The 27,501-nt window shown below is 40.8% G+C and overlaps 1 protein-coding gene across 3 annotated transcripts in view; it reads right to left on the bottom strand.

The window, feature by feature from the left end:
- FOCAD (focadhesin) overlaps positions 1 to 27,501 on the bottom strand; it is a 364,090-nt gene that overhangs the window by 177,555 nt on the left and 159,034 nt on the right. For all 3 annotated transcript variants that reach the window (XM_073542693.1, XM_073542692.1, XM_073542694.1), the window contains 6 exons: positions 19,778 to 19,882; positions 19,570 to 19,671; positions 17,951 to 18,081; positions 17,393 to 17,519; positions 13,886 to 14,020; positions 3,900 to 3,950 (listed from right to left, as the gene is read on the bottom strand). In XM_073542693.1, coding sequence (XP_073398794.1) covers positions 3,900 to 3,950; positions 13,886 to 14,020; positions 17,393 to 17,519; positions 17,951 to 18,081; positions 19,570 to 19,671; positions 19,778 to 19,882 — 651 coding nt within the window. The remainder of the gene's footprint in view (positions 1 to 3,899; positions 3,951 to 13,885; positions 14,021 to 17,392; positions 17,520 to 17,950; positions 18,082 to 19,569; positions 19,672 to 19,777; positions 19,883 to 27,501) is intronic.

Genomic DNA, 27,501 nt, shown 5'->3' on the forward strand with positions numbered 1-27,501 from the left:
GTAAACTCTCGACACACTGCTTGCACACTATGTGAGGGGCCCATGGCTTATCTTGATCACCGAGTTTTACTTTAAAATATGCAAAATATGCTTGTTTGACAAATGCACTGATGTTTGCCCTTTGAACTGGAATGGTGAAAACACCACAAATATAGCAGAAGGAGTCAGGGTTGTTTAGGCATTTACGACGAGAGGAAGAAGGAGCAGACATGATCTGAAACAAAGGAAATATGTACATAAGTAAATAAAACACTGAGATGGAAAGTTACAAGCTTTGAAAACTAACAAAGAAAAAAATCATAAAAGATATATAAATTACAACTAAGCGTCCAATGTAAAGAGAAAAGCTATCACAAATCCTATTTATTCCTACTATGATACATTTTTTGTGTAAAGATATTGATAATTATGACGTATTGGGAGCTGTACACACCTCTCACCACACTGTCTCAGTTGTGACTACTCTTACAAGTTGCCACGTAGCTCTATATGAGTCGAATTGTACTCAGATAACAAGTCTTATTACAGAAATCAGTGCAATTGTGCTTCTATGGCAGGTAAGTTGAGGAGGAAAAACTTGACGTGATAGAAAAAAACTGACTACATTTTTGGAATCAGCATGCCAATTTTAGTATAAATCAGCTCAAAAACCTAACTTGACAGAAAATTTTTTTCAAATTGTTCCCCAGTGATAATCACAGGAACTAATTACATAATTAAGAAAAAATACTGCTGAAAATCTACTGAGGGTAGAAACCCATGGATGGAGCGGAATCTTTTTTATACTACTGCAGATTACGGCAACTTACTGAGTTGCAGAAATAGAAAAACAAAAATAGAAACTGAATGTTAAATTATCCTGGTGGTTCACAAAGAAAAAACAAACTATATTCAATGGGGACGTCAGGGGCCTGGCCTTCAATCTCTGGAAAGTACCTTTCATTTAAAGAAAATATTTATTTGTACAGCATTTGTACGCCACATGAACTGTATTGTTTAAATGAAATGGACGGAATGCCTAATAGAATTGCCTTACAGGGTAACCGTCGCCTGAGGCTGGTTTCACACTTGCGTTTTTTTGCGCTGTTTTTGTGTTACATACCCCAAAATGTTACCAGTGAAAACCCAGAGTTACCGCACCCAAATTTGACCCCCACTCACGTCTATCATCTGTAACTGGAAATATCAGGGTTCTCACTTTAATGGTAGAACAAAAGACTTTGGAAAAGTAACACATCTCCAACAGCCCCTCAAATAAAATCCAACAAAATCTGCGCTTCCAAATCCAAATGCCTCCCACCTTCTTAGTACCACTGTGCCTAAACTGCAGTAAGCGGCCACATGTTTGACATTACTGTAGTGGGGAGAGAGCACTTAACACGTTACGGGGTGCATGTCTTCAGAAGCACAAGCTGGGCACAATGTATGGTGGTGCTACAATACATGGGGGCTCTACACTGTATGGGGGCACAATGTATGGATGCTAAACTGTCATATTTGCAGCTCTCCAGAATAAAGCCTGACATGGTTGTTATAAAGTAGTCACTGCAGCCGTAGATTAATTCATTGAAATGTGCAATTTCAACAATGGGGTCATTTTATTGTTTTTTTTCTGCTGTTCTGGCACCTTTGGGGCTCCACAAATGTCTCAGGTAAGCTATTCTAGAAAAATCTGTTCTCCAAAAGCAAAATAGCGCTCCTTCCTTCTCAGCCCTGACGTGTGGGCTAACAGTAGCTTCTGACGACATATGGGGCATCACCACATTTGGGAGAAATTGCACAATAAATTATGGGGTCCAGTTTCACCTATTAACCCTTGTGTAACTGAAATCTTTCTTCTATTACCCATTGGGTAAAAAATATATTTGGTGCTAAAACAGTACATTAGTGGAAAAAAAAATGTTTTCGTTTTCAAATCTAAATGTGATATAGATTCGGGAATCACCTGCAGGTTAAAAATGTTCAGTTCACCACGAGATAAATTCCTTGTGGGGTCTAGTTTCAAAAATGGGGTCACTTGTGTGGGTATTTCTGCTGTTTTGGCATGTTAGGGGCTTTGCAAATGTGACTTGGCATTCACAATCTATTCCAGATGAAATTGCGCTTCAGAATTCAATTGGAGCTCCTTCCCTTCACAGCGCTACCGTGTTACCCAACAGTAGTTTCCAATACATATGGGGTATCAAGGTTCTCGCAAATGCGACATGACATTCCTAATCTATTCCAGACATCTTTACGTTCCAAAAATCAAATTGCACGCTTTCCTTTCGGAGCCCTGCCATGTGGATATCACTGAATTCAAGAAAAATTGCTTAACACATTATGGGGTTCGTTTTCTCCTATAATCCATTGAAAAAAATAAATAAATTTTAAAAAGTTCTGTGAAGCACCTATGGGTTCAACATGCTCAACATTGCCCGAGAATAATTCCTTGAGGGGTCTAATTTCCAAAATTAGGTCAGTTGTGGGTGTTTCAGCTTTTCTGGGAACTCAGGGGATCTGCAAATATGACATGATGTCTGCCATTTATTCCAGCCAAATTTACATTCCAAATACCAAATGTCGCTTATTCCCTTTCAAGCTCTAACTTTTGTCCAAACATTCTTGACTACATATGGGGTATCTCTGCGCTCATAAGAAAGTGGGTAACAAACTCCATTTAAAACTGAATAGGTCCCTAAAGAAACAGGTTTTGCAAATTTCTTGTAAAAATGAGAAATTGCTACTAAACTTTTAACCCTTCTAACATCCCAACAAAATAAAGCGAATTTGAAAAATGATGCAGATGTAAAGTACACATATGGGAAATGTTATTTACTAATTATTTTATACACCATGACTAATTGGTTTAAGGATATCAAAAATGAACCTATGAAAATAGCAAACTTTTGAAACTTTTCACCTAAATTCCAAAATTTTATCATTAACAAAGTACAATGTGTCACGGAAAAAAATCTCAGTATCACAGATTCGTTACAGCGTTCCAGAGTGACATGAAGTGACACTGGTCAGATTTCACAAATATGGCCTAGTAAATAAGGTCAAAATTGGCTCCATCACAAAGTGGTTAAAAGAGTTTCTATTATGTTTAGGAAACAGGGAAAAGATCTGTGTAAAAATGACGACATTCCCATCCATCAGTTACCAGATCCAGTAAATTAATTGGTAGCCTGAAAGGTTATGTGACTGAATCACAATTTCTAGTCCTTGTTGAGTCCACTAGTTGTGGGGATTTGGAAGGGTGAGTATCACTTCATTCTTGCTAGTTTTCAAAAAGTTTTTGGAAAACCTCTTGTAACTACCCACACTTAGCCTCACAGCTGTCCCTTAAGATCCTCCTGAGGGCACGTTCACACGTTCAGTATTTGGTCAGTATTTTACCTCAATATTTATAAGCTAAAACCAGGAAAAGTATAATAGAAACCCGTCACCACTTCAGGATTTATCACCCACTCCTGGATTTGGCTTACAGATACTGAGGTAAAAAATGTACCAAATACTCAATGTGTGAACGTGGCCTTAGACGAGCATGCTTCATTGAGTTTGTGGCATGTGTGTGCAATAGGAACATGTGAATGAGCCGAAGAGTTATGTCCTGCAAGAAAAAAAGATTTGGCATGTTGAAATCAGACATGCCAGATCCTCATTTCCTCATCATCCGCTGTTTCTATTGAGGGAATGCTGGGAAACCGACTTACACATTAGAAAAATTAAAAGTGTTGTGCCTTCTACAAAAACAAAACGATCATTTCCCATTGATCAGAACTATTCCATGACGGTATCGAAATATTATCATTCAAACCATACATTATTGATAGAAATGAGCCTGAATTAATTTTTTTTATTTGCTAAAAATGTATTAAATCTGTCTTGAACTAAAATCCAAAAGCATATCTTACTTTAGTCTGAGTATGCCTCCAAAGGATGCTGAGAATATCCACTTTAAATTTCTATAAAAGAAGAAAGTAGACCTTTAAGTACCATTTAACACATTTTCAGTATTGTATATTTCAAATGTACCCCATATTTTCTTATTCATTGACAGACATAAGAGTAGATTCATCAAAACTCGCATATCGCACACTCTCTCCACACGAGTCTACCTGGAGTAGAATGTGCCAATACCCTTAAAGAGTCACTGTCATTTTAATTTTAGCCTCTCTGCTGCGAACAGCAAAATGACGCCCCCCCCCGAACACAAAGTAAATTTTAATTTCTATATTGTAAAACTGAGTACAATAGTGGACATTTTGATTTAGATAAATAGAAAAAAAAAGGTGTCCAAACACAAGGATGTCAGCACCATCACACGCACATACAAAAACAACACAGAAGTATCCAGAACAAGGATCAATAATGGCAATGGCAGGCCTGGCACAGGGCCGGACTGGGACAAAAAAGCAGCCCTGCCACATAAATCCCACCAGCCCACAAACTATAACACTTATCAGCCCCGATCAGTGAATTTTTGCTATACTTTGTTGTCCCCTCATCACTCTGTTTAAGGAGATATTTGAAGAGCCACAGGTAAATGGCACCACAGTGCGTATGATTGACCACAGCTCCATTTACATGGTGCTCTTCAAAGCTACGTTTCCCAGGATCATGGGGGTCCCAGGGGTCAGATCCACAACAAAGTCATCCCCTATCCCCACATAATGCTCCATACAGTATTATGGGCCCCATATATTACTGCATACAGTATTATGGGCCCCATATAATGCTCCATACAGTATAATGGGCCCCATATATTACTTCATACAGCATAATGGGCCCCATATATCACTTCATACAGCATAATGGGCCCTATATATTATTTCATACAGCATAATGGGCCCCATATATTACTTCATACAGTATAATGGGCCCCATATATTCATTCATACAGCATAATGGGCCCCATATATTACTTCATACAGCATAATAGGCCCCATATATTACTTCATACAGCATAATGGGCCCCATATATTACTTCATACAGTATAATGGGCACCATATAATTCTTCTCACCATACCCCACTGCTCTGGTCTCCTCAGTGTATTCTGATCCTCTGCTTGGCACAGGGACATCATTAACTTTACATACATAATTGTCCACTTGGACTGATAGTAATAGTGATTTGTTTGTACTCTGTTGTCTGGGGCTGGCCCACTTTATGGGGGTGCTCAGGGCATATGATTATACACCAGCAAAAAGTATGAAAGGCTCAATGTGACCAGTGCCACCTAGTTTCCTACCCCTCTTATTCTACCAGTACTGTGGGCACACTGATTGGTACTGAGGAAAAGAAAGAAAGAACAGAGAGAGATAAAAAAAGAAAACAGAGAGAGAAAGAAAGAGAAAGAAAGAACAGAGCAAAAGAACAGAGAAAGAGAGGAAAGAAAGAACAGAGAGAGAAAGAAAGAGGGGAAAGAAAAAGAAAGAACAGAGAAAGAGAGGAAAGAACAGAGAGAGAGAGAGAAAGAAAGAGGGGAAAGAAAGAAGAAAGAAAAAGAACAGAGAGAAAGAAAGAGTGGACAGAAAAAAAGAACAGAGAGAAAAAAAGAGGAGAAAGAACAGAAAGGGAGAGAGAAAGAGAGGGGAAATAAATAAAAAACAGAAAGTAATAAAGAGGGGAAAGAAAGAACAGAGAGAGAAATAGGGGAAAGAAAGAACAGAGAAAGAGAAAGAAAGATGGGAAAGAAAGAGAACAGAGAGAGACAAAGAACAGAGTGCGAGAAAGAATGAGGGGAAAGAAAGAGAACAGAGAGAGAAAGAAAGAACAGAGAGAGAAAGAACAGAGAGAAAGAAAGAACAGAGAGAGAGAAAAAGAACAGAGAGAGAAAGAAAGAACAGAGAGAGAAAGAAAGAACAGAGAGAGAAAGAAAGAACAGAGAGAGAGAAAGAACAGAGAGAGAGAAAGAAAGAACAGAGAGAGAAAGAAAGAACAGAGAGAGAAAGAAAGAACAGAGAGAGAAAAAGAAAGAACAGAGAGAAAGAAAGAACAGAGAGAGAAAGAACAGAGACAGAAAAAAAGAACAGAGAGAAAGAAAAAGCATAGAGAAAAAGAAAGATTAGAGAAAGAAAGAAAGAAAGAAAGAGGGGAAAGAAAGAACAGAGAGAGATAAAGGAAGAGGGGAAAGAAAGAAACAACAGAGAGAAAGGGGAAAGAAAGAAAGAACAGAGAAAGAAAGAACAGAGAAAGAAAGAACAGAGAAAGAAAGAACAGAGAAAGAAAGAACAGAGAAAGAAAGAACAGAGAAAGAAAGAGGGGATAGAAAAAAAGAACAGTGAGAGAGAAAAAAGAAAGAGGGGAAAGAAAGAACAGAGAGGGAGCCAGAAAGAAAGAGGGGAAATAAAGAACAGAGGGAGAAAGAAAGAGGGGAAAGAAAGAGAAATAAAGAACACAGAAAGAGAGAGAGAGAGAAAGAATATAAAGAAAGAGGGGAAAGAAAGAGAACAGAGAAAGAAAGAACATAAAGAAAGGAAGAACAGAGAGAGAGAAAGAACAGAGAGAGAAAGAAAGATTAGAGAAAGAAAGATTACAGAGAGAAAGAAAGAGGGGAAAGAAAGAACAGAGCGAAAGAAAGAACAGAGAAAGAGAGGAAAGAACAGAGAGAGAAAGAAAGAGGGGAAAGAAAGAAAGAACAGAGCGAAAGAAAGAACAGAGAAAGAGAGGAAAGAAAGAACAGAGAGAGAGAAAGAAAGAGGGGAAAGAAAGAAGAAAGAAAAAGAACAGAGAGAGAAAGAAAGAGTGGACAGAAAAAAAATAGAGAAAAAAGTAAGAGGAGAAAGAAAGAACAGAAAGGGAGAGAGAAAGAGAGGGGAAATAAATAAAAAAAAAACAGAAAGAAAGAGGGGAAAGAAAGAACAGAGAGAGAGAAATAGGGGAAAGAAAGAACAGAGAAAGAGAAAGAAAGATGGGAAAGAAAGAGAACAGAGAGAGAAAGAAAGAACAGAGAGAGAAAGAACAGAGAAAGAAAGAACAGAGAGAGAAAGAACAAAGAGAGAGAAAGAAAGAACAGAGAGAGAAAGAAAGAACAGAGAGAGAGAAAGAAAGAACAGAGAGAGAAAGAACAGAGAGAGAGAAAGAAAGAAAGAACAGAGAGAGAAAGAAAGAACAGAGAGAGAAAAAGAAAGAACAGAGAGAGAAAGAACAGAGAGAGAAAGAACACAGAGAAAGAAAAAGCATAGAGAAAAAGAAAGAAAGATTAGAGAAAGAAAGAAAGAAAGAAAGAGGGGAAAGAAAGAAAGAACAGAGAGAGATAAAGGAAGAGGGGAAAGAAACAACAGAGAGAAAGGGGAAAGAAAGAAAGAACAGAGAAAGAAAGAACAGAGAAAGAAAGAGGGGATAGAAAAAAAGAACAGTGAGAGAGAAAAAAGAAAGAGGGGAAAGAAAGAACAGAGAGGGAGACAGAAAGAAAGAGGGGAAATAAAGAACAGAGGGAGAAAGAAAGAAAGAGGGGAAAGAAAGAGAAATAAAGAACACAGAAAGAGAGAGAGAGAAAGAATATAAAGAAAGAGGGGAAAGAAAGAGAACAGAGAAAGAAAGAACAGAAAGAAAGGAAGAACAGAGAGAGAGAAAGAACAGAGAGAGAAAGAAAGATTATAGAGAGAAAGAAAGATTATAGAGAGAAAGAAAGATTATAGAGAGAAAGAAAGAGGGGAAAGAAAGAACAGAGCGAAAGAAAGAACAGAGAAAGAGAGGAAAGAACAGAGAGAGAAAGAAAGAGGGGAAAGAAAGAAAGAACAGAGCGAAAGAAAGAACAGAGAAAGAGAGGAAAGAAAGAACAGAGAAAGAAAGAGGGGAAAGAAAGAAGAAAGAAAAAGAACAGAGAGAGAAAGAAAAAGAGTGGACAGTAAAAAAACAGAGAAAAAAGTAAGAGGAGAAAGAAAGAACAGAAAGGGAGAGAGAAAGAGAGGGGAAATAAATAAAAAAACAGAAAGAAAGAGGGGAAAGAAAGAACAGAGAGAGAAATAGGGGAAAGAAAGAACAGAGAAAGAGAAAGAAAGATGGGAAAGAAAGAGAACAGAGAGAAAAAGAACAGAGTGCCAGAAAGAATGAGGGGAAAGAAAGAGAACACAGAGAGAAAGAAAGAATAGAGAGAAAGAAAGAACAGAGAGAAAGAAAGAACAGAGAGAAAGAAAGAACAGAGAGAGAAAGAAAGAACAGAGAGAGAGAAAGAAAGAACAGAGAGAGAGAAAGAAAGAACAGAGAGAAAGAAAGAATGAAAGAAAGAGAAAGAAAGAACAGAGAAAGAAAAAGCATAGAGAAAAAGAAAAAAAGAAAGATTAGAGAAAGAAAGAAAGAAAGAAAGAGGGGAAAGAAAGAAAGAACAGTGAGAGAGCTAAAGGAAGAGGGGAAAGAAAGAAAGAAAGAAGAGAGAGAAAGAGAGGAAAGAAAGAACAGAGAGAGAGAGAAAGAAAAAAAGAAAGATTAGAGAGAAAAAGAACAGAGAGAGAAAGAAAGATTCTATAAAGATACTATAGCAGCCCGGCTCCCATTGTAGTGCCCACCTGAGCCTCCCGATGCAGGACATATCATGATCCGCTCACATGGCCAGCATCCCCGAGTCCAAGGCGATCCCACTATCCACGCTGTTGGAAGACACGGTGATGGATCTGAAGCATTCCCTGAAGAGCCTCCATGGTTCCGTCACAATCTCCTCCCGAAATTACCTCATTTCCGGTCAGCTTCTAGGACGTCACTTCCGGTGGAACGTCATGTGCGAATTTTAAAGTGCTCCTCGGGGCTCCGCCGTGTACTCCTGTGTCCGCGGGAAAAGTAAGCTCCCGGCCGGGGCAGACTCTCTCTCAAAATCGGGACTGTCCCGCTGGAGGTATGGATGCTCCCCACCATACACCTTGTACACATATGGCTCCGCACACCTCATACACACACGGTTCCGCTTTTTATGCCTTGCACACACACAGCTCCACTCAGTACACACATGGTTCCACTCCGTAAACCTCATACACATGCGGCTCTGCTCCATACACCTTTTACACACATGGCTCCACTCTGTAAACCTTGTACACATGCGGCTTTGCTCCATACACCTCGTACACACGCGGTTCCACTCCATACACACAGTGCTCCGTTTTGTATGCCCCATACACGCGCGGCTCCGCACACCTCGCACATGCGCGGCTCCACTCCCTACACCTCGCACACGCGCGGCTCTGCTACATCTACCCTGTAAACCCCTCCTGATCCCACACAGAAACTGTTCCCTCATTCAGCACGATGACAACCAGCACAGCGTCTTGCATACACTGAGGCCCCTGATCATGTGACCTCGACTCCTCCCCTACTGTGACCTCACCACAGGTCCTGTGGCAGAGAATAGAACATAGAGGCAGAGCAGGGACGGAGATGATCGATAGACCGAGGGCTGATGCGCACAGCACAGGACCTGTGATGAGGTCACCGTAGGGGAGGAGTCAGGCGTCACATGATCGGGGGCCCTGACTCCTTCCCTGCTGTGATCTTATCAATTACAAGCCTTTGAACGCTAACAGCAGCACCAGCGTGCAGGCTAAATTGTAGGTGCAGCTGGAAGCAGAGCACATAATACTGCCCCTGTGCACAGCAGCTGTCTGCCGCCTGAGCCACAGGCTCAAATGGCCTCATTATAGGTGCGGCCCTGAGTACACATAAAAATAAACAACAACTTGTATGTAATATATCTTTATCAGAGAATTCTGCTTCTTTGACCTCCTGGACAGATCATTTATTCTATAAATTCTCAATGCACAGGTAAAATCTGTATTACGGAAGCAGTGCGCAAAAAAAAAAAAAAAAAGTACCCATATTTGGTATTGCGTAAACACACAACCTGATCTATAAAACTGTCACTAGTTAGTCCCCTCTGTGAACACCATACAAAAACATACATAAAAACCGTTGCAAAAAAAAATGTTTTTCATTATACCGCAAAAAAAGTGGAATAAAACGTGATCAAAAAGCCAAATGCAAATAAAAATGATACAGAAAACGTCATCTTCTCCCACAAAAAACAAGCCACCATACAGCTCCATCAGCAGAGAAATAAAAAAATGTATACCTCTCAGCATATATTGATGCAAAAACAATTATTTTTCTATAAAATAGTTTTGTCATGTGCATGAAAATGGTACCAATAAAAACATCAACTTGTCCTGCAAAAAAAAAAAACCCTCACATGACTCTTTTGGCAGAAATACAGAAAAATTATAGCTCTCAAAATATGACGATGCAAAACAAGCATTTCATTAAAGGGTTGTAGTTTCCAAAATGGGGTCACTTATGGGGGGTTTCTGCTGTTCTGGCACCGCAGAGGTTTTGCCAGTGTGACAAATGGCACCCTCCAACAGCTCCAGCAAAATCTGAGCTCCAATATGGTGCTTCTCTTCTGAGCTTTGCATTGTGCCTCAAAAGTAGTGTTTCAAACACTGGTGTACTCAAGAGAAATTATGTAATAAAATGTACTGTTTATTTTCTCCTATTATCCTTTTTGAAAATAAAAAAAACTTGGGTCCAAAGCAACATTTAGGTGGAAAAAAATGGTAATTTTTCATTAACTTAGCTCAATTTTATACAATTCTGTAAATCACCTGAGGGTTAAAAATGCTCACTATTCTGCCCCAGATGAATTCCTCAAGAATTGTCATTTTCAAAACCAGGTCACTTGTGAGGCTTTCTGCTGTTGGGGCACGTCAGGGGCTTTTCAAATGTGACATAGCATCCGCAATCTATTCCAGTCAAAATTGGGCTTCAGAATTCAATTGGTGCTCCTTTCCTTCCGACCCCTGCCGTGCGCTCAAACAGTAGTTTCCAACACACATGCACTCTGTGTACGCAGGAGAAATTGCACAACAAACTGAACCATCCATTTTCTTCTGTTAATCTTGTGAAAATGAAAAATTTGGGGGTAAAGCAACATTTGTACTGGAAAATCGTATTTTTTAATTTCACGGCTCAGTGGTATAAAAGTCTGTGAAGCACCTGTGAGTTGAAGGTGCTTGCCACACATATAGATAAATTCCTTGAGGGGTGTAGTTTCCAAAATGGGGACACTTTTGGGGGGTTTCCACTGTTTAGGCACGTCAGTGACTCAGCAAACGTTACATGTGATCAACTATCTATTCCAGTCAATTTTGCGCTCTAAAATTCAAATGGTGCTGCTTCACTTCCGAGCTCTGCCGTGTGCCCAAACAGTAGTTTTCCACTACATTTGGGGTAATGGTGTACTAAGAAGAAACTGCACAACAAATTGTACAGACCATTTTATCCTGTTACCCTTGTGAAAATTTGTGTGGGAAAAAATAAAAATGTTTTCCTTCTATACTGCTTTAATTCCTGTGAAGCACCTAAGGGGTTAAGAAACTTCTCGATTGTGGTTTTGAGTACTTTGAGGGATAACATTTTTTAAAATAATGTAATTAAAATATGATGTAGTCTCAAAAAACATTGGTTTGAAAATTTTTTTGGGAAAAACGAAATATTGCTTATAAAACTTTTAACCCTTATTACTTCCTAAGGAAAAAAAATGTGTTTAAAAAAGATGCTGATGTGAAGTAGACATGTGGTAAATTTTATTTGCTATCTATTTTGTGTGGTATAACTATTCTGGTCTAAGGGCTGTAAGGTAGCGCTTGTCATTAAGGTAGGGGATACTCGTTAGGCAGCTGATAAATCACGTCCGGCACAGGTCTCTCAACATAACTCAGTTCATTCGGTTTATTATGCAGCATAAACCAAAGCAACAGCAACAGAAAGTTCATATCAGATCAGCATAGCGTCCAGGACAGAGCTTCACTCTGTAAATCCTGTGGTCACACAGGTTATGCAAAGTCCAGCAATCAGGCTCTCTAGCCTCACAGTTATATCCCCCTGTTCGGGTTACCTCATGGCTGCTTCTCCATGCAGACGTTCAATCCCTCTCCCTGGGAACACTCAGACATATGCAGCCATTATACACAGCCTCTCCACGTGCTGTCAGGAAAGCAGCCATGTCAGCCAGATGAGACCTTCCATACGGACCAACCGGTTCCAAGCATTCACTCATGTGGCCTACCCTGGCCACCTTATATGGTCGGTAGCCATGCCCACCGGATCAGATGGCTATGACCTCATCACAGGTCCTTTAAGCATTCATACACATATACTTTACTATGGCGTTCTAGACACCCGCCCCTAGGTGGGTTTGTAGGTGATTGATCCCACCCATCTCACCAATCACCTGAAGGCTTCTCCCTAACACATTGGAACAAAGGATCAGCTCTGCTGATCAGCACATAATCAAGCCTTCATCCCAAGGCCACCCACCTTGGGATACATAACAGTCCTTTAGGACCCAGCTCCTATTCCCACTCTGGATCTGGCTATACGCCCGTCCTAGGACACCCACACAGCGCCCCCTAGCGGACACAGTGGTCACTACACCACAGGGCACATAAGTTGAAATTTTAAAAATCGCTAAGTTTTCACATTTTTTTGACAAATTTTCGATATTTTCATAAACAAATGTAAATCATATCGTTCAAAATTTACCACTAACATGAATGTGTCATAAAAAAAACTCAGAAGTGATTCAATAAATAAACATTAAAATGACAGTTACTCTGTAAGAGGTGCATTTAATGAATTTGGCGCATCTCCTCTGTGGTGTGCAAATGGAGTGGCATTCTTGGCATACAAAATGTCAGCATTTTTTTTTACGTCTTTTCTTACCCCTTAGACCTCAGTCCAGAGCCTCTCACCTAGCCAAATCAGTTCTCATACTTTGCACTGACGAGGGCCAATAGCCCAAAACACCGTGTCTGAAAACTGAGATTCTGATTTGGCTTTAATCCTTAGTCATATTACAAGACTCGTTAAAAGGTCGATTGTGAGTTGTAGGATCGCTACTACCAACAGGTGGCGCTCTAGAGTTCAAGTCATCTTTCTCTCTGAAGAGGCAATTTGCATATACCATTTTTTTTATTAATTTGACAAAGGTGACAAATGGCATACTCACACCACAACTACGCTCATTTTGCTGGAGCAGATTCAAACTAGCGTGAAAATGCCAAAAGTTGCAAAATTTTTGCACAACAGGTAAGTTTGTCACTTTGACACTTTTACGCTAGCTTTCTTTGGGGCTTTGATTAATCTGTGTCCCTTTTAAAACAATGTCATTACTAGAGGTCCCAGTACTCATTAGATAGAAGTTGACCACACCCACAGATTTCAGCAGGATCGGCCTTCTATCTCATGCTTTTCTGCGGACACCCAAAGAGATGATGTTGCGGATTGAAGAATTGGGCAGTTGGAAATTCCACAGACGATCTTTTATTTTCAGGTGTGCCAAGATACTGCATGAGGTGCTTGACTAGAGCCTTCTTTTCTTTTTCTTGTCAAATTAAATGAAATCTGGGCCAAACTGAGCATTCCTCTGTAAGGAATAGGGAGAGATAGTCTGCCAAACCAATGGATACTCAACAGCTATTTCATGTGAATTGCCAGCTTTACACTTATTAAAATTATGTAATGACATACTGTGGTTTGATGGGAAAAAGAGTCTATCACCCCCAAAATCAATAATAAACTATCTATACTATGATATAGGGGACATGGTCCCTATAAAAATCATACTAGCACTGTGCCTGCTACCGTTACAGTGACGGGAAAAATACTTTTAAATTGCCTGCAAATGAGGATTCAGCGCACCCTTGGTGTAGGAAGGCACATTCATGCCCCCTCATGCTCTGATTGAAAGTGCTCGCTTTTTAGGGTCTGAACTTAACCTGCATAAGTGCACGCTCAATGACGCTGCCTGAGCCCTGCTGCACACAGTGGTGATCTTCCATCGGCACAGACAGGCTTTTAAAAACTTAAAATCACTGCAAGCTCAATAGGTAGTATGAGGGCGACTTGCATACCTCATAGTCTTCGGTCTTGACAACCAAAGAAGGAACCAAGGAAAAAAATTCATGCAACACCTTCAGCACGAGGGGACGCTTGTCAGACTCCAGTTTAGGAGACAGAGCCTTCCAGGTAGACTGAATATCCACCACCTAAAAATAATAATATAAATAAGTAAATACTTTTTGAGATTAAAGACGTATGATCACTGTCAGAGCTTCTTTGCAACTACTGTATACACAGTGGCATGCAAAAGTGTGGGCACCCCTGTTCAAATTTACTGTTCTTGTGAACAGTTGAGCAAGTTGAAGATGAAATGATCTCTAAAAGGGCTAAAGTTAAAGATCACACATTTCCTTTGTGTTTTATGCAAATATATATAGATATATTTTCATCTTTTACGTTTTAAAAATTACAAAATGGAAAATTGGCCAATGAAAAGTTTGAGCGCCTTGCAGGGATAGTTCCTAGTAACACCCCTTTTTGAAAGTATCACAACCTGAAAACGCTTTTTGTAGCCAGACAGGAGTCTTCCAATTATTTTTTGAGGGATTTTCATCAATTATTCCTTGGAAAATTCTTCCAGTTCTGTGAGATTCCTGGGTCGTCTTGCACGCACTGCTCTTTTGAGGTCTAACCACCGATTTTCAATGATGTTCAGATCAGGGGACTAATTGTAAAATCTACAGATTATTTTTATGTAATCTATTGTGGATTTTGATGTGCGTTTAGGATTATTATCCATTTGTAGAAGCCATTTGCTTTTCAAATTCAGCTTTTTTACAAATTGTGTTATGTCTGCATCAAAAATTTGTTGAAATTTAATTTCCCTCTACCCCTGAAATGTTCTCGGTGGAACTGGCTGCAACACAACCACAAAGCATGATTAATCCACCCCCATGCTTAATGGTTGGCGAGATGTTCTTTTCCTGATATTCTGTGCCCTTTTTTCTCCACACATACCTATGATAATTGTGGCCAAAGAGTTCTATTTCAAATTCATCGGTCCACAGGATTTGTTTCACACATCTGGCTTGTTTAGATGTTATTTTCCATACTTCTGATGCTGAATTTTATAATGAGGACACAGGAGAGGTTTTCTTCTGATGACTCTTCCATGAAGGCCATATTTGTGCAGGTGTCTCTGAACAGTAGAACAATGTACCACAACTGCAGAGTCTGCTAAATCTTTATGAAGGTTTTTTGCAGTCGAGCGGGGGTTCCGATTTGCCCCTTTAGCAATCCTAAAAGCAGCTCTCAGAAATTTTCCTTGGTCTTCCAGACCTTATCTTGACTTCCACTGTTCATGTTTACTCCTCAGTTCCAAATATAATTAAGAAACAAAAGGCAACTTGAAAACTCTTTGCTATCATTTCATAGCCTTCTCCTTCTTTGTGGGCCTCCACCATTTTCAGAGTACTGAGCAGCTGCTTAGAAGAACCCATGGCTGCTGTTTTCTGGCACAAAGTTAGAGTAACCTGGGGTTTTTATAAACCTGGGAAATTTGCATCACCTGGCCTTTCCTAACGATTACAGTGAAGAAGCCATAACCCTAAAAGGCTAACAAAGATCTGAAACCATGGTCAAAGTTATATGAGCACATGAATCTCCAAATGAATGCTCTTTTTCTTTTTGTAATTTTTAAAATGTAAAAAATATTTTCTTTCTGCCTAAAATACAAAGGAAATGAGTCATCTTTAACTTTAGGCCTTTTAGAGATCATTTCATCTTCAAGTTGCTTAACTGGTCACACTAACAGTAATTTTGACCAGGGGTGCCAAAAATTTAACAATGTGTAGCTAGACATTGTAACCCCCAACTAAATCCCTAATATAGAGTATTTTAAAGCTGCGGAAAATTTTGTGACTTTTGGCATTTTCATACCATTTCGAAGCAGCTCCACCAAAATGGGCAGAGATGGGGAAAAGCCGTGGTGGGAAGGGACGTAGCTAGTAGCGCATTGCTAATAACAGCAGAACACGCAGCTGCTTTAGGGCTTGTGAGTCAGGGGTATCAGATCAATCGCCTGCTCTGGACCACCCTCCTCTGGCATCGCACTTTCACATGTGTTGGCATCCTAGATACCAATGTAGTTGAAAGCAATTATGGAAAAGGGAGCCGTCCGTTCCCTGCTCCGTCATTCTCCCTCTGCGTCTGATCTCTGATGTCTCAGGGCAGCGGGCGCAATAATGTTACTACATCACTGAGGAGACCACACGCTGAGGAGACCAGAGCAGTAAGGGAACAAGAAGAGGTGAGTATTCTTTTTTTATTTTTTTTTGCAAATAAATGGTTGCCACTATTCTGTTTGGGGTACTATGTGTGGGTCATTATACTGTTCGGGGGGCTATGAGTGGGCCATTATACTGTTTGGAAGGCTGGTGGGATGCAATATAATGTGCGTGGGCGATTATGCAATGTGGTGGGGCGTGTTGGGGCAATCATACTGTGTGGAGGGATGTAAGGGCCATTATACTGTATAGAGGGCTGTGTCAGGGACATCATACTGTTTAGGGGTCACTGTGGGGGTATCATACTTTTTGGGGTGGGGGTAATGTAGAGTCATCAAACTATACATTTGGAGAGTGCTGTGTAGGAATTCAGTGTGGGAGTATCATACTGTGTTTAAGGAGCACTTTTGTTGGCATCATGCTTTATGAGGGCCATGAAAGGGGTATCTAATGAGTGGGAAAGCTAAGGGGCTTCAATAAGAGGAAAATTACTTTGTAAGGTCTGCAAAGTTATGAGCTATAGGACGATAGAAAAATAGTATGCAACAGGGAAGGAAAACTATCCGCTTAAGGCCGGTTTCACATTCGCACTTTTTGAGCGCAGCGACGGCCTGCGCACGGCCGCAGCTAAGCCCCGCCCCCTGCCCCGCCTCCACCGGTATCTCCGCCTCCGGGCGCATGACGTTGCATGCGTCGTGCGTCCCCTATCCTCATCACAGAGGGCGCAGGCCGTGCGCAGTCTGCGCACAGTCTGCGTTTGGCGGCGCATGCGTCCTTTTGACGGTGCGCCGAGCAGCGCCAAACGCAACCTGTTGCATTTTGGTTATGCTCGGCGCACCGTCAAAAGGACGCATGCGCCGCCAAACGCAGACTGTGCGCAGACTGCGCACGGCCTGCGCCCTCTGTGATGAAGATAGGGGACGCACGACGCATGCAACGTCATGCACCCGGAGGCGGAGATACCGGTGGAGGCGGGGCAGGGGGCGGGGCTTAGCGGCGGCCGTGCACAGGCCGTCGCTGCGCTCAAAAGCGCGAATGTGAAACCGGCCTTACATGGATATAACAATGTAGCCATATTGTTCAATAACGCCTCTTCACCAATAAAATAATGTTAAAGGCTGAAAAAAAAAAAACATTAAAAAATAAACAAATAAAAACACAAAAGTAGATTGCATAAAGCACACCCATAATTCATACTTTTTGTTCCTTCCATACAGAAATTATATTTTAGAAGATGAATGAAAAGTTAAAATTTAAAGTTTGCAGTCAGTACTTCACGTGTAATCATCTCACCTCTGCCTGACATAAAGCATGAAGACCCTGTAATACCAAGGCTGCGGGAGTAGCCTGGTCCGGTTTGGTATATTCATCCAACACTTGTGTAATAGCAGCCAGCATGTCTGCCCCATGCTGATATGGTCTAAGATAAAAGCGTAAAAACACAAAAAGGTTTAGAAGAAAGGATGCATATGTACATCATAGTATAGGTTCAGCTTAGATCGATCTACAGAAATATGGGGAACTGCAAACAGGCTTAAACCGGTCATAAAGCAACCTGAATGTGCTGATAAACTGCAGGGAACTTGTGGGTGCTCGGTTTACCTATACCATTATCTGACTACTCCCACTCATAAAGAAGTAAGTCTGATAACAGCCATATATTAGAGAATTAGGAGCAAATTCAAGCCATCTGTTGCTGTCCGAACAGAGGCAGCTTGCTTCTCTATAAGGCCTACAAAGGCTTCACAGTCTAGGCAAAGGCAAACTTAATCGAATATTCATAGGATAATTAATATTTGTATTAATAATAAAAGGAAGAATGAATAGCTCAGCCCAAACAGTAAAAGTTACCTTTGCTTGCAGATGTCTCTGATAGTTGCTGCTTTAGCGATACTTTTTTCCCACCGGGTCTCCTTCCCTATAGATAGACTTTGGGAATCCGCCTTGGCAATCAGCTTCTGGAGTTCTGGATAAACTCTATCCTGCAACACAGAACAGTAACAAGTAAGGTTCCTGAAGAGAAGGTTGAAAAGTAGCATGAAAAAGACTGAGCTAGTTAGTTAATGACCTTTTCTAATTGGCATGTCATGAATTATCAAGAGTAAGTTCTTTTAGTACTAGGAACTCTATGTATCTGGTAAAAAGTAATAAATCCCATGAAAGGCGATTTCCAGGAATTCAACATTCATAGCCCATCATAAGAATAAGCCAAGAATATTTCACTGATGGGGTCTGGAATCCTAAAAAATGATAACATTCTGGATGTCAGCAATCACCACTAGGGTGTGCCCAAAAATAATTTGTAAATGTGTTAAAAACAACTTATTATCCCCTTCCCAACATAAGTTGTGTACATCCTGTATCTGGTGTGGGTGCATTGAGAAAACTGGATTATACAACCTCCTGTGACAGCAGCAACTGGAGCTAGATTGGATCGCTGCTGTTCAACCATTTAAATGCCCCTGTCAATTTCCAACAATGACATTTACATGGACTAGTTACTGAGCCTTCCCATGGCATCAGCACAAGGTCCTATGGGGTTGTTATGGCATCCTGAAGGCCCAGATTGTTGCCATCTTTTGACCCATGGGAAACCCAGCCGATGGTTGGACTGCAAAGAAGAATGTAATTTTCACTCTATTCCGTGCAAACAATTGCAGATTCAAGTCCCCTGTGGGGACTAAACAAATAGAGTACAACAAGTAATATCTATCAAAGTCTAAAAATCATTAACTTACATAGCAAACACTGTAGTGAAAAACATGTGAAACCCCTGAATTGCAGTTATTCGATAGCTGGACCTCTTTAAAAAAAATTCAATAAAATGACTTCAACCTTATATCTATAACAAAATGGTATCATTAAAATCGATAGTGAACCAGGCAAAAAAAAAAACCCTCACACAACTCCATCAATGGAAAATCAACAAAAGATTACGGGTCTCAGAAACTATGACACAAACCAAACTTTTTCGGCTTTTATGAATTTCTAATTTTATTTTTTTAACCACTTACATGAAGGGAAAAAATATACAAAATATATGGCATCTCCATAAACATCCTGACCTGGAATATCATGCTGGCAGCTCACTTTGTCACTGTATAAATAAATACAGAAAAAAACAAAACCCCAAAACAATGTATTTTTTTACCATTTTGCCTCACTTTGATATTTTTTTCTAGTAAATTGTATGGTAAAAAAATGGTGTCATTCAGAACTACAACTTGGCCAGTTAAAAAAAAGACAAGCCCCATATGGCTATGCTGTCAGAAAAAAAAATTATGACTCTTGGAGGTGGGGAAGATATAAAAAAAAAGTAGGAGAAAAAGAAATTTAGCAGCAAGTCGGGGTTGATATACTCAAATTATACCTTCTCCTCAATTCTGAGATTTAAACAAATTGCAATTGAATTCATAGTATAAAGAACATCTCTCTCTGCTTTGTTGGTAAATTTCAGAATACATCTCTACCTGTTTTTCCCATAAGGATGTCATCAAACGCAGAGTGATGGGCTGAAGTTGTGATGTACTTCCAATCATCTGCAATGCGCGCAAGATCTGTGGCACACACACCTTTGATTTTAGAAAAGGGGAGGATTATCAACAACAGTCACAGCTTAACTATTACTTACAATTATGCCTCCTTCAAAAGTGAAGCAAAGAGGGAGGAAAGAGTCACCTTATGTGTACCCATCGCAGGCAGTGTATACAGAATTTCCAGGGACAATGCAGGATCCTGGGTACGGCCAAGCCTGAACATCACAACTGGGACCAAGTAAGGGACCTAAAATACAAAATTTGGTTGCTAGCGTATAGATGTTTAAGTTATTTTACATGGAAGTATTCTTAGGTCAATTGATCTACAAATACATACATATATATTATTTATATATATATATATATATAGAGAGAGAGATAGAGATAGAGATATATATATATATATATATAGAGATAGAGATATATAAATATATATATATATATATATATATATATATATATATATATATATGTATATACATATATATACATACATACACATACAGTTGTGCTCAAACGTTTACAGTACCCAGCAGAATTTTTGCTCTCTTGGCCTTTTTACAGAGAGTATGAATGATGACATCAAAACTTTTTCTCCACTCATGGATAGTGGTTGGGCAGCCATTTATTGTCAAACTACTGTGTTTTCTCTTTTCAAGTCATAATGACAACCCAAAACATCCAAATGACTGTGATCACAGGTTTATACACCCTGGTGATTATGGCCTGATAACAGAAGTTGACACAAATGGGTTTCAATGACTACTAAGGGTAACATCCTCACCTTTGACCGGTGACAAATGCCAGGATTATTGTTTGGGATGCAAAGAAAAACCCACAAATAACATCAGCTGAAATACTGGACTCTCTGAAAACTAGCAGTGTGGCTGTTTCAAGATGAACAATAAAGAGGCACTTGAAGAAAAATGGGCTGCATGGTTGAGTCACCAGAAGAAATCCATTACACAAAGTATCTCACCTACAGTACACAAAACAGCACAGAGACAAGCCTCAAAACTTCTGGCATTTTGGAGTGACAAGACCAAAATTGATCTTTTTAGCCACAACCATAAACATTTGGAGAGAGGTCAACAAGGCCTATAATGAAAGGAACACCATTCCTACTGTAAAACATGAAGGTGGATCACTGATGTTTTGGGGATTTGTGAGCTACAAAGGCACAGGAAACTTGGTCAAAGCTGAAGGAAAGATGAATGCAGCACATTATCAGCAAATTCTGGAGGCAAATTTGCTATTATCAGCCTGGAAGCTGCGAATGGGACATTTCAACATGACAATGATCCAAAACTTGAGGAAAGGTGGACCTGTCATTGGCTATAGCAGAACAAAGTGAAGGTTCTGGAGTGGCCATCTCAGTCTTCTGACCTCAATATCATTGAGCCACTCTGGGGAGATCTAAAGTGTGCAGTTCATGCTAGACAGCCCAGGAATTTACAGTAACTGGAGGCTTTTTGCCAAGAAGAGTGGGCAGCTTTGCCATCTGAGAAAATAAAGACCCTCATCCACAACTACTACAAAAGAATTCAAGCTGTCATAGATGTTAGAGCGGGAAATACAAGATATTAAGAAATGGGGTATTTGAACTTTTGATCAGGGACATTTAAATGTTTTGGGTTGTCATTATGATTTAAAAACAGAAAACACAGTAGTTTTACAATAAATAGCTTCACCCAAACACTAACCATGAGTGGAGAAAAAGTTTTGCTGTTATCAGAATATGAAAAAAGGCCAAGAAAGCAAAAAAATCGGCCAGGGTATGTAAACTTTTGAGCGCAACTGTATGTATATATATATATAATTTTTTTTTTTAACAGTTTATAATATTATACAAATTATCCAACAGCATTTAACATACATGCTCCAATAAAAGCCCTAACAAAAACTTAAGTTCTTGGTTGATCAAAGTGGAAAATTACTTTTTTGCATCCTGCGCCATAAAACCCTTGGACTATTTCCCTTAATCGATGACATCTTAATAATATGGACCAAGTCTGAACAAGGACTTCTAAAATTCCATGACAAATTCAAAACATTTCATCCCACCATTATCTTGACATTGTACCTCTTGAAAACAGAAATCAACTTCCTGGATACCACCATAAAAATTCAAAATGGTTCAAGCCAGACATCGTTGTATCGGGAGCCAATTGACTGTCCCACATACTTCAGATGAGACAGCTTGCACCCGAAACACATTAAAAAGTACATTGTCTACAGCCAGGCTCTTAGATATAATCGTATCTGTTCCAGCGCAAAGGATAGGGATGAACACAACACATCATAAAAATACATTTTTAAATCAAGGCTACCACCCCACCTCCATTGATGATCATATCAATAGAGCCACAAGGATCCCTGGAAGTCACTTACTTTAATAAGGAGAAAAAGTTGGAAATTAATAGTGTGCCTCTGTCATGGCTCTGGACGGGAATTCCTTTCCCCGTCCTGGGCTCTATGGAGTTAACTTTGCTGGCCACCCTTTGGTCTGGGGAGGGCTATAATAACCCGCCCTTCTGTTGGGTTTTTGTGATAGTTCTGTCCTCGGTTGAGTAGCTGACCTTGCTATACTTGTGTGTACCGTTTGTTCCCGTGTGCTTGTCCTGTGTATGATACAGTGTGTCCCTTATTTTGTGTCTGCGCTCTGATTCTGTACCTATGCTATTCTCTGGCTTGCCCTCTGACTACCCTCCTTGTTTATGCCCTTGGTTACTGCATTCCTGTCCAGTTTCTGACTTTGGCTTCTGTTTGACCATTCTTCAGTCTGTGCCCCTGGATACTGCGTTACACTCTGGCTTTTGAACTCAGCTTGTCTGACCTTTCTCTCTCTCCCGGCTCCCTCTCTCTGTCTATCTCCCTTGCACGGACCTTAGCTCCTCCTCCAGCCACTCCCCCGGTGGTCGCGGGTCTCAGGTCTTGTTTAGTGCAGCGTGCTCTCAGCAGCAGCCACACGCTTCTATTTGTTACTGCTGTCTCCCCACTCACTTCCCCTTGTGTGCATTCCCTGGACACAAGCAATGTGTCGGTCACACGTGTACCTCTGGTGGTGACATACAACAGCTTGAGGGACGGAGAAAAACTGGTAAAAAAACTTCAACATATCCTACACAAGGATGACCAGATAAAACAATACTCAAAAGACCTTCCCTTTTGGTGGTAGAGGCAACCTGATAATTTAAGAAACATCATGATCCGAAGTTCAATGCCCTCGGATACATCAAGAGGATCCTATCCTTGCAATGGGAAGAGCAGCAAAACCTGCACTTTTGTACAGACGAAAGACAGGATACAGATCCCCAACACACAGCAGGACTATAAGATTCCCGTAACAGTCACATGTTCCTCTTCCAATGCAGTCTACTTAATTCTGTGCAATATATGTCCTATTGGGGAGTCTCTATGTTGGAGAAACAGGACAGAAACTGAGAGCAAGGATGAGGACTTATTGCCACAAGATTACAGATAAAAAAAAAAAAACATTTACATGTGGCCAAACATTTCTGTGGTCCAGGAAACAACAAACATTATGAAAGTTGTCTTATTAAACCCTTAATGACCGAGCCAATTTTGACCTTAATGACCAAGCCAATTTTAAAATTCTGACCACTGTCACTTTGTGAAGTCATAACTCGAACGCTTCAATGAATTCCACTGATTCTGAGACTGTTTTTTTCGTGAGATATTGAACTTCACGTTAGTGATACATTTTCTTCATTATGACTTGTGTGTATTTATGATAAAAAGGGAAATTTGGCAAAAATTGACACACCTGCAATTTTCAAACTTTTAATTTTTGTGCCCTTAAATCAGAGTGTAATGTCACAAAAAATAGTTAATAAATAACATTTCCCACATGTCTACTTTACATCAGCACAATTTTGGAAGCATAATTTTTTTGTCAAGACGTTATAAGGGTTAAAAGTTGACCAGTGATTTCTCATTTTTCCAACAAAATTTACTAAACCATTATTTTTTAGTGACTACCTCACATTTTAAGTGACTTTGGGGGTCTATATGACAGAAAATATACAAAAGTGACACCATTCTAAAAACTGCACCCCTCAAGGTGTGCAAATTCACATTCAAGAAGTTTATTAACCCTTCAGTTACTTCACGAGAACTAAAGAAATGTGGAAGGAAAAAATTAACATTTAACTTTTTTCACAAAAAAATTTACTTTAGACCCAAACTTTTTTTTATTTTCACAAGGGTAATAGGAGAAAACGGATCCCAAAATGTGTTATGCAATTTCTCCTGAGTACACGGATACCCAATATGTGGGGGAAAGCCATTTTTTGGTAGCATGGCAGGGCTCAGAAGTGAGGAAGCACTGTTCAACTTTTTGAACACAAAATTGGCTGGAATCGATGACTGGCACCATGTCACGTTTGGAGACCCCTGATGTGCCCAAGCAGTGGAAACCCCTCAATTCTAACTTCAACCATAACACAGCCCTAACCCCAACACACACCCCCTTTCCATAATCTCAACCCTAGACACCACAACCGTAACCTCGATACCACAACCGGAACCCCAACAACACAACTTTAACCCTAACACAAACTTTATCTCAAAACAACCATAACCCCAACCCTAACTTTAACCCCAACCCTAACTGCAAAGAATAGGAAAAAAATTCAATTTTTTTATATTATTATTTTTATCTAACTAAGGGGATGACAAAGGGGGGTTTGAGTTACTATTTTTTTTATTTTGATCACTGTGATAGACCCTATCACAGTAATCAAAATGAACCAATAGGAAAAAATAACCTATTGTTGTTGGGTACCGGCTGGCATATCTCGGCGGCGGCACTGCGCATGCACCCGCCATTTTCTTACAGGAAGATGACGCGGAGGGTTGGGGGGATGGAACCGGAGGGTCCGGGGATCGCAGAGATACTGGTGGGGCTTGGGGGACCACATTTCTCTCTCCTCTGGTATGCTAGATCATATCAGAGGAGATACAGTTAGGTCCATATATATTTGGACAGACAAAATTTTTCTAATTTTGGTTCTAGACATTACCACAATGAATTTTAAACAAAACAACTCAGATGCAGTTGAAGTTCAGACTTTCAGCTTTCATTTGAGGGTATCCACATTAAAATTGGATGAAGGGTTTAGGAGTTTCAGCTCCTTAACATGTGCCACTCTGTTTTTAAAGGGACCAAAAGTAATTGGACAATTGACTCCAAGGCTATTTCATGGACAGGTGTGGGCAATCTCTTCGTTATGTCATTCTCAATTAAGCAGATAAAAGGCCTGGAGTTGATTTGAGGTGTGGTGCTTGCATTTGGAAGGTTTTGCTGTGAAGGAAACATGCGGTCAAAGGAGTTCTCCATGCAGGTGAAACAAGCCATCTGTCACATTGCTGTCAGACTCGGAGCCTGCAGTCCCGGCCTCGGCCACTAGGAGGCGCCGGACTGTCACATCGCCGTCAGACTCGGGGCCTGCTGTCCCGGCCTCAGCCACTGGAAGGCGCCATGGTTCGCCCCCGAGTGATGGCGGCGACAGAGAAGGGGCTCCTGCACAGGCATCAGATGGACGCAGGCTCTGCTCCTGTCAATCATGAAGGGGTGGGGTTGGTGCATCACCATCTGGCATGGTCCTGGGGGCGGTCCTGATGACATCATCAGTCCGGGAGCCTGTGAGGGATGACCTGATCCCTCAAATACCTTGGGACTGGTCTTGCAAGCCGCCGGATATATTCTTGGTTCCCCTGTGTGCTACTGTGTGATTTGCTATTGTTTGACTCTGACCTCATCCTGGATTTCTGACCCCTCTACTGCATGACGATTTTGTACCTCTGCCATTCTCCCGGTTTGTGACCTTGGCCTGGATATTCGACTCTGCTACTGCCGGCCGTTTTTGTACCTTGCCGCTCTCCCGTTTTGTGACCTTGGCCTAGACTGTCGACTCTGCCACTGCCTGCCGTTTCTGTACCTCGGCTGCTCTCCCGGTTTCTGACTACGTTTTTGGTTCCCCGCCTTCTTCCCTATTGGCGACCGTCCTGCTCTGGCGCACTGCTCCACCAGACAGCCACCCCCTGGGCCTTGCTACAATTCCAGATCCCTGTATAGGGGTTAAGGGTCTCGGGGTTTCTCGGGGTGCTGTCCCTACTGCAGTCCAGATCCGCGGACGGACATCACATTATATCCGGCGATAAAAAAAAAACAAAACTGCTTCTTGTGTATATATCCAACATATACAAAAGCAGTCTCCCTGAACTTTATTTTTTCTCCTTCTCCTGCCTGAGCTGATTTTTGGCCTGAACACCTGTTACTTGCTTCAGTGCACAGTCTGGAGGATAACTCTCATCTTCCTGCATAAACATGCTGCAGTCTAGAGACTTCAGGGAGAAAGCTGAACGTCAGAGATCCACACTCCTGGGACATCGGCCCCTGGGCAGCTCTGGCCAGGGTTGCCCAGGGGCTCAGGTTCTGCCCGCAGATGCAGCTAAAGTTTTTTTTACCTATCTTTCATTTGGTCAGAAATCTCTGTGTTTAAAAGCTTATGTGGATAGTGGATCTGAAGGAAATTATATGGATTCTTTGGCTGCTAGGAATCTGGGTGTACCGCTGCTAAGGCTTAATGCCCCTATTAAAACCACAGCTATTAATGGCACATCCATTATTCAGGAGGGGGTTAAATTTATTACTGACAAAATTGCTATGTCTGTGGGAGCATTACATACCGAGCTTATGTCATTTTTTGTGATGGATAATTTATCTTCTGCAGTTGTTTTGGGAATGCCGTGGTTACGCCAGCACAATCCTGTAATTGACTGGCACCTGGCTGATGTTGTACGCTGGAGTTCACAGTGTCAGGATAACTGTATATCATTAGCAGTAAACCAAGTTAAGGTTAAAAACCCCCTCATACCGTTTGCTTTCAGAGACTATGAGGATGTTTTTTCTATTGTAGAATCTGAGAAGCTACCCCCTCACAGAGAGTATGATTGTCCTATAGACGTGATTCTGGATGCCAGTCTCCCAAAAGGGAGAATATTTAATCTCTCTGGTCCAGAGCGTCAGGCCATGAATGACTATATAGCAGACAGCTTAAAAAAAGGGTTTATTAGACCATCCATTTCACCAGTTGGGGCCGGATTCTTCTTTGTAGAGAAGAAAGATGGTGGTCTCAGACCCTGCATTGATTACCGGGAATTAAACGCAATCACTATAAAGAACCAGTATCCGCTTCCACTCATCCCTGATCTTTTTAATCAGCTAATGGGAGCCCATTGGTTTACTAAACTTGACCTCCGGGGGGCATATAATCTGGTCCGCATAAGAGACGGCGATGAGTGGAAAACCGTGTTTAATACACCTCTTGGCCACTTTGAGTACCTTGTAATGCCGTTCGGACTCAGTAACGCATCTGCCATATTTCAGAACTTTGTTAATGATATTTTCAGAGACATTTGTGGGGTGTATGTCATCGTGTATTTAGATGACATTTTGATTTACTCTGCTGACCCTGTGACACAAGCTCAACACGTCTGTTCTGTGCTGCAGAGACTGCAAGAACACTCCTTGCTTGCTAAACTGGAGAAATGTGTTTGTTTTTTTGAGGAGGTACAGTTTTTAGGGTACATGGTCTCAGGCAAAGGGTTCCGCATGGATCCTGCCAAGATCCAACCTATTAAAGCTTGGGTACAACCCAAACTGCTAAAAGCGCCGCAGCGATTTTTAGGGTTTGCTAATTACTACCGCAAGTTCATCAGGGGTTTCTCAGAAATTGCCAAACCACTCACGGATTGGACCCGGAAAGGGGCAGACGTGGCCAATTGGAACCCTGAGGCAATTCAGGCATTTTCTACGCTAAAGGAGTGCTTTGTGGCCAA

This window comes from Dendrobates tinctorius, unplaced genomic scaffold (genome assembly GCF_039654945.1).
Source record: "Dendrobates tinctorius isolate UK_male_01 unplaced genomic scaffold, ASM3965494v1 ptg000128l, whole genome shotgun sequence".
In the NCBI taxonomy this organism is placed as follows: domain Eukaryota; kingdom Metazoa; phylum Chordata; class Amphibia; order Anura; family Dendrobatidae; genus Dendrobates; species Dendrobates tinctorius.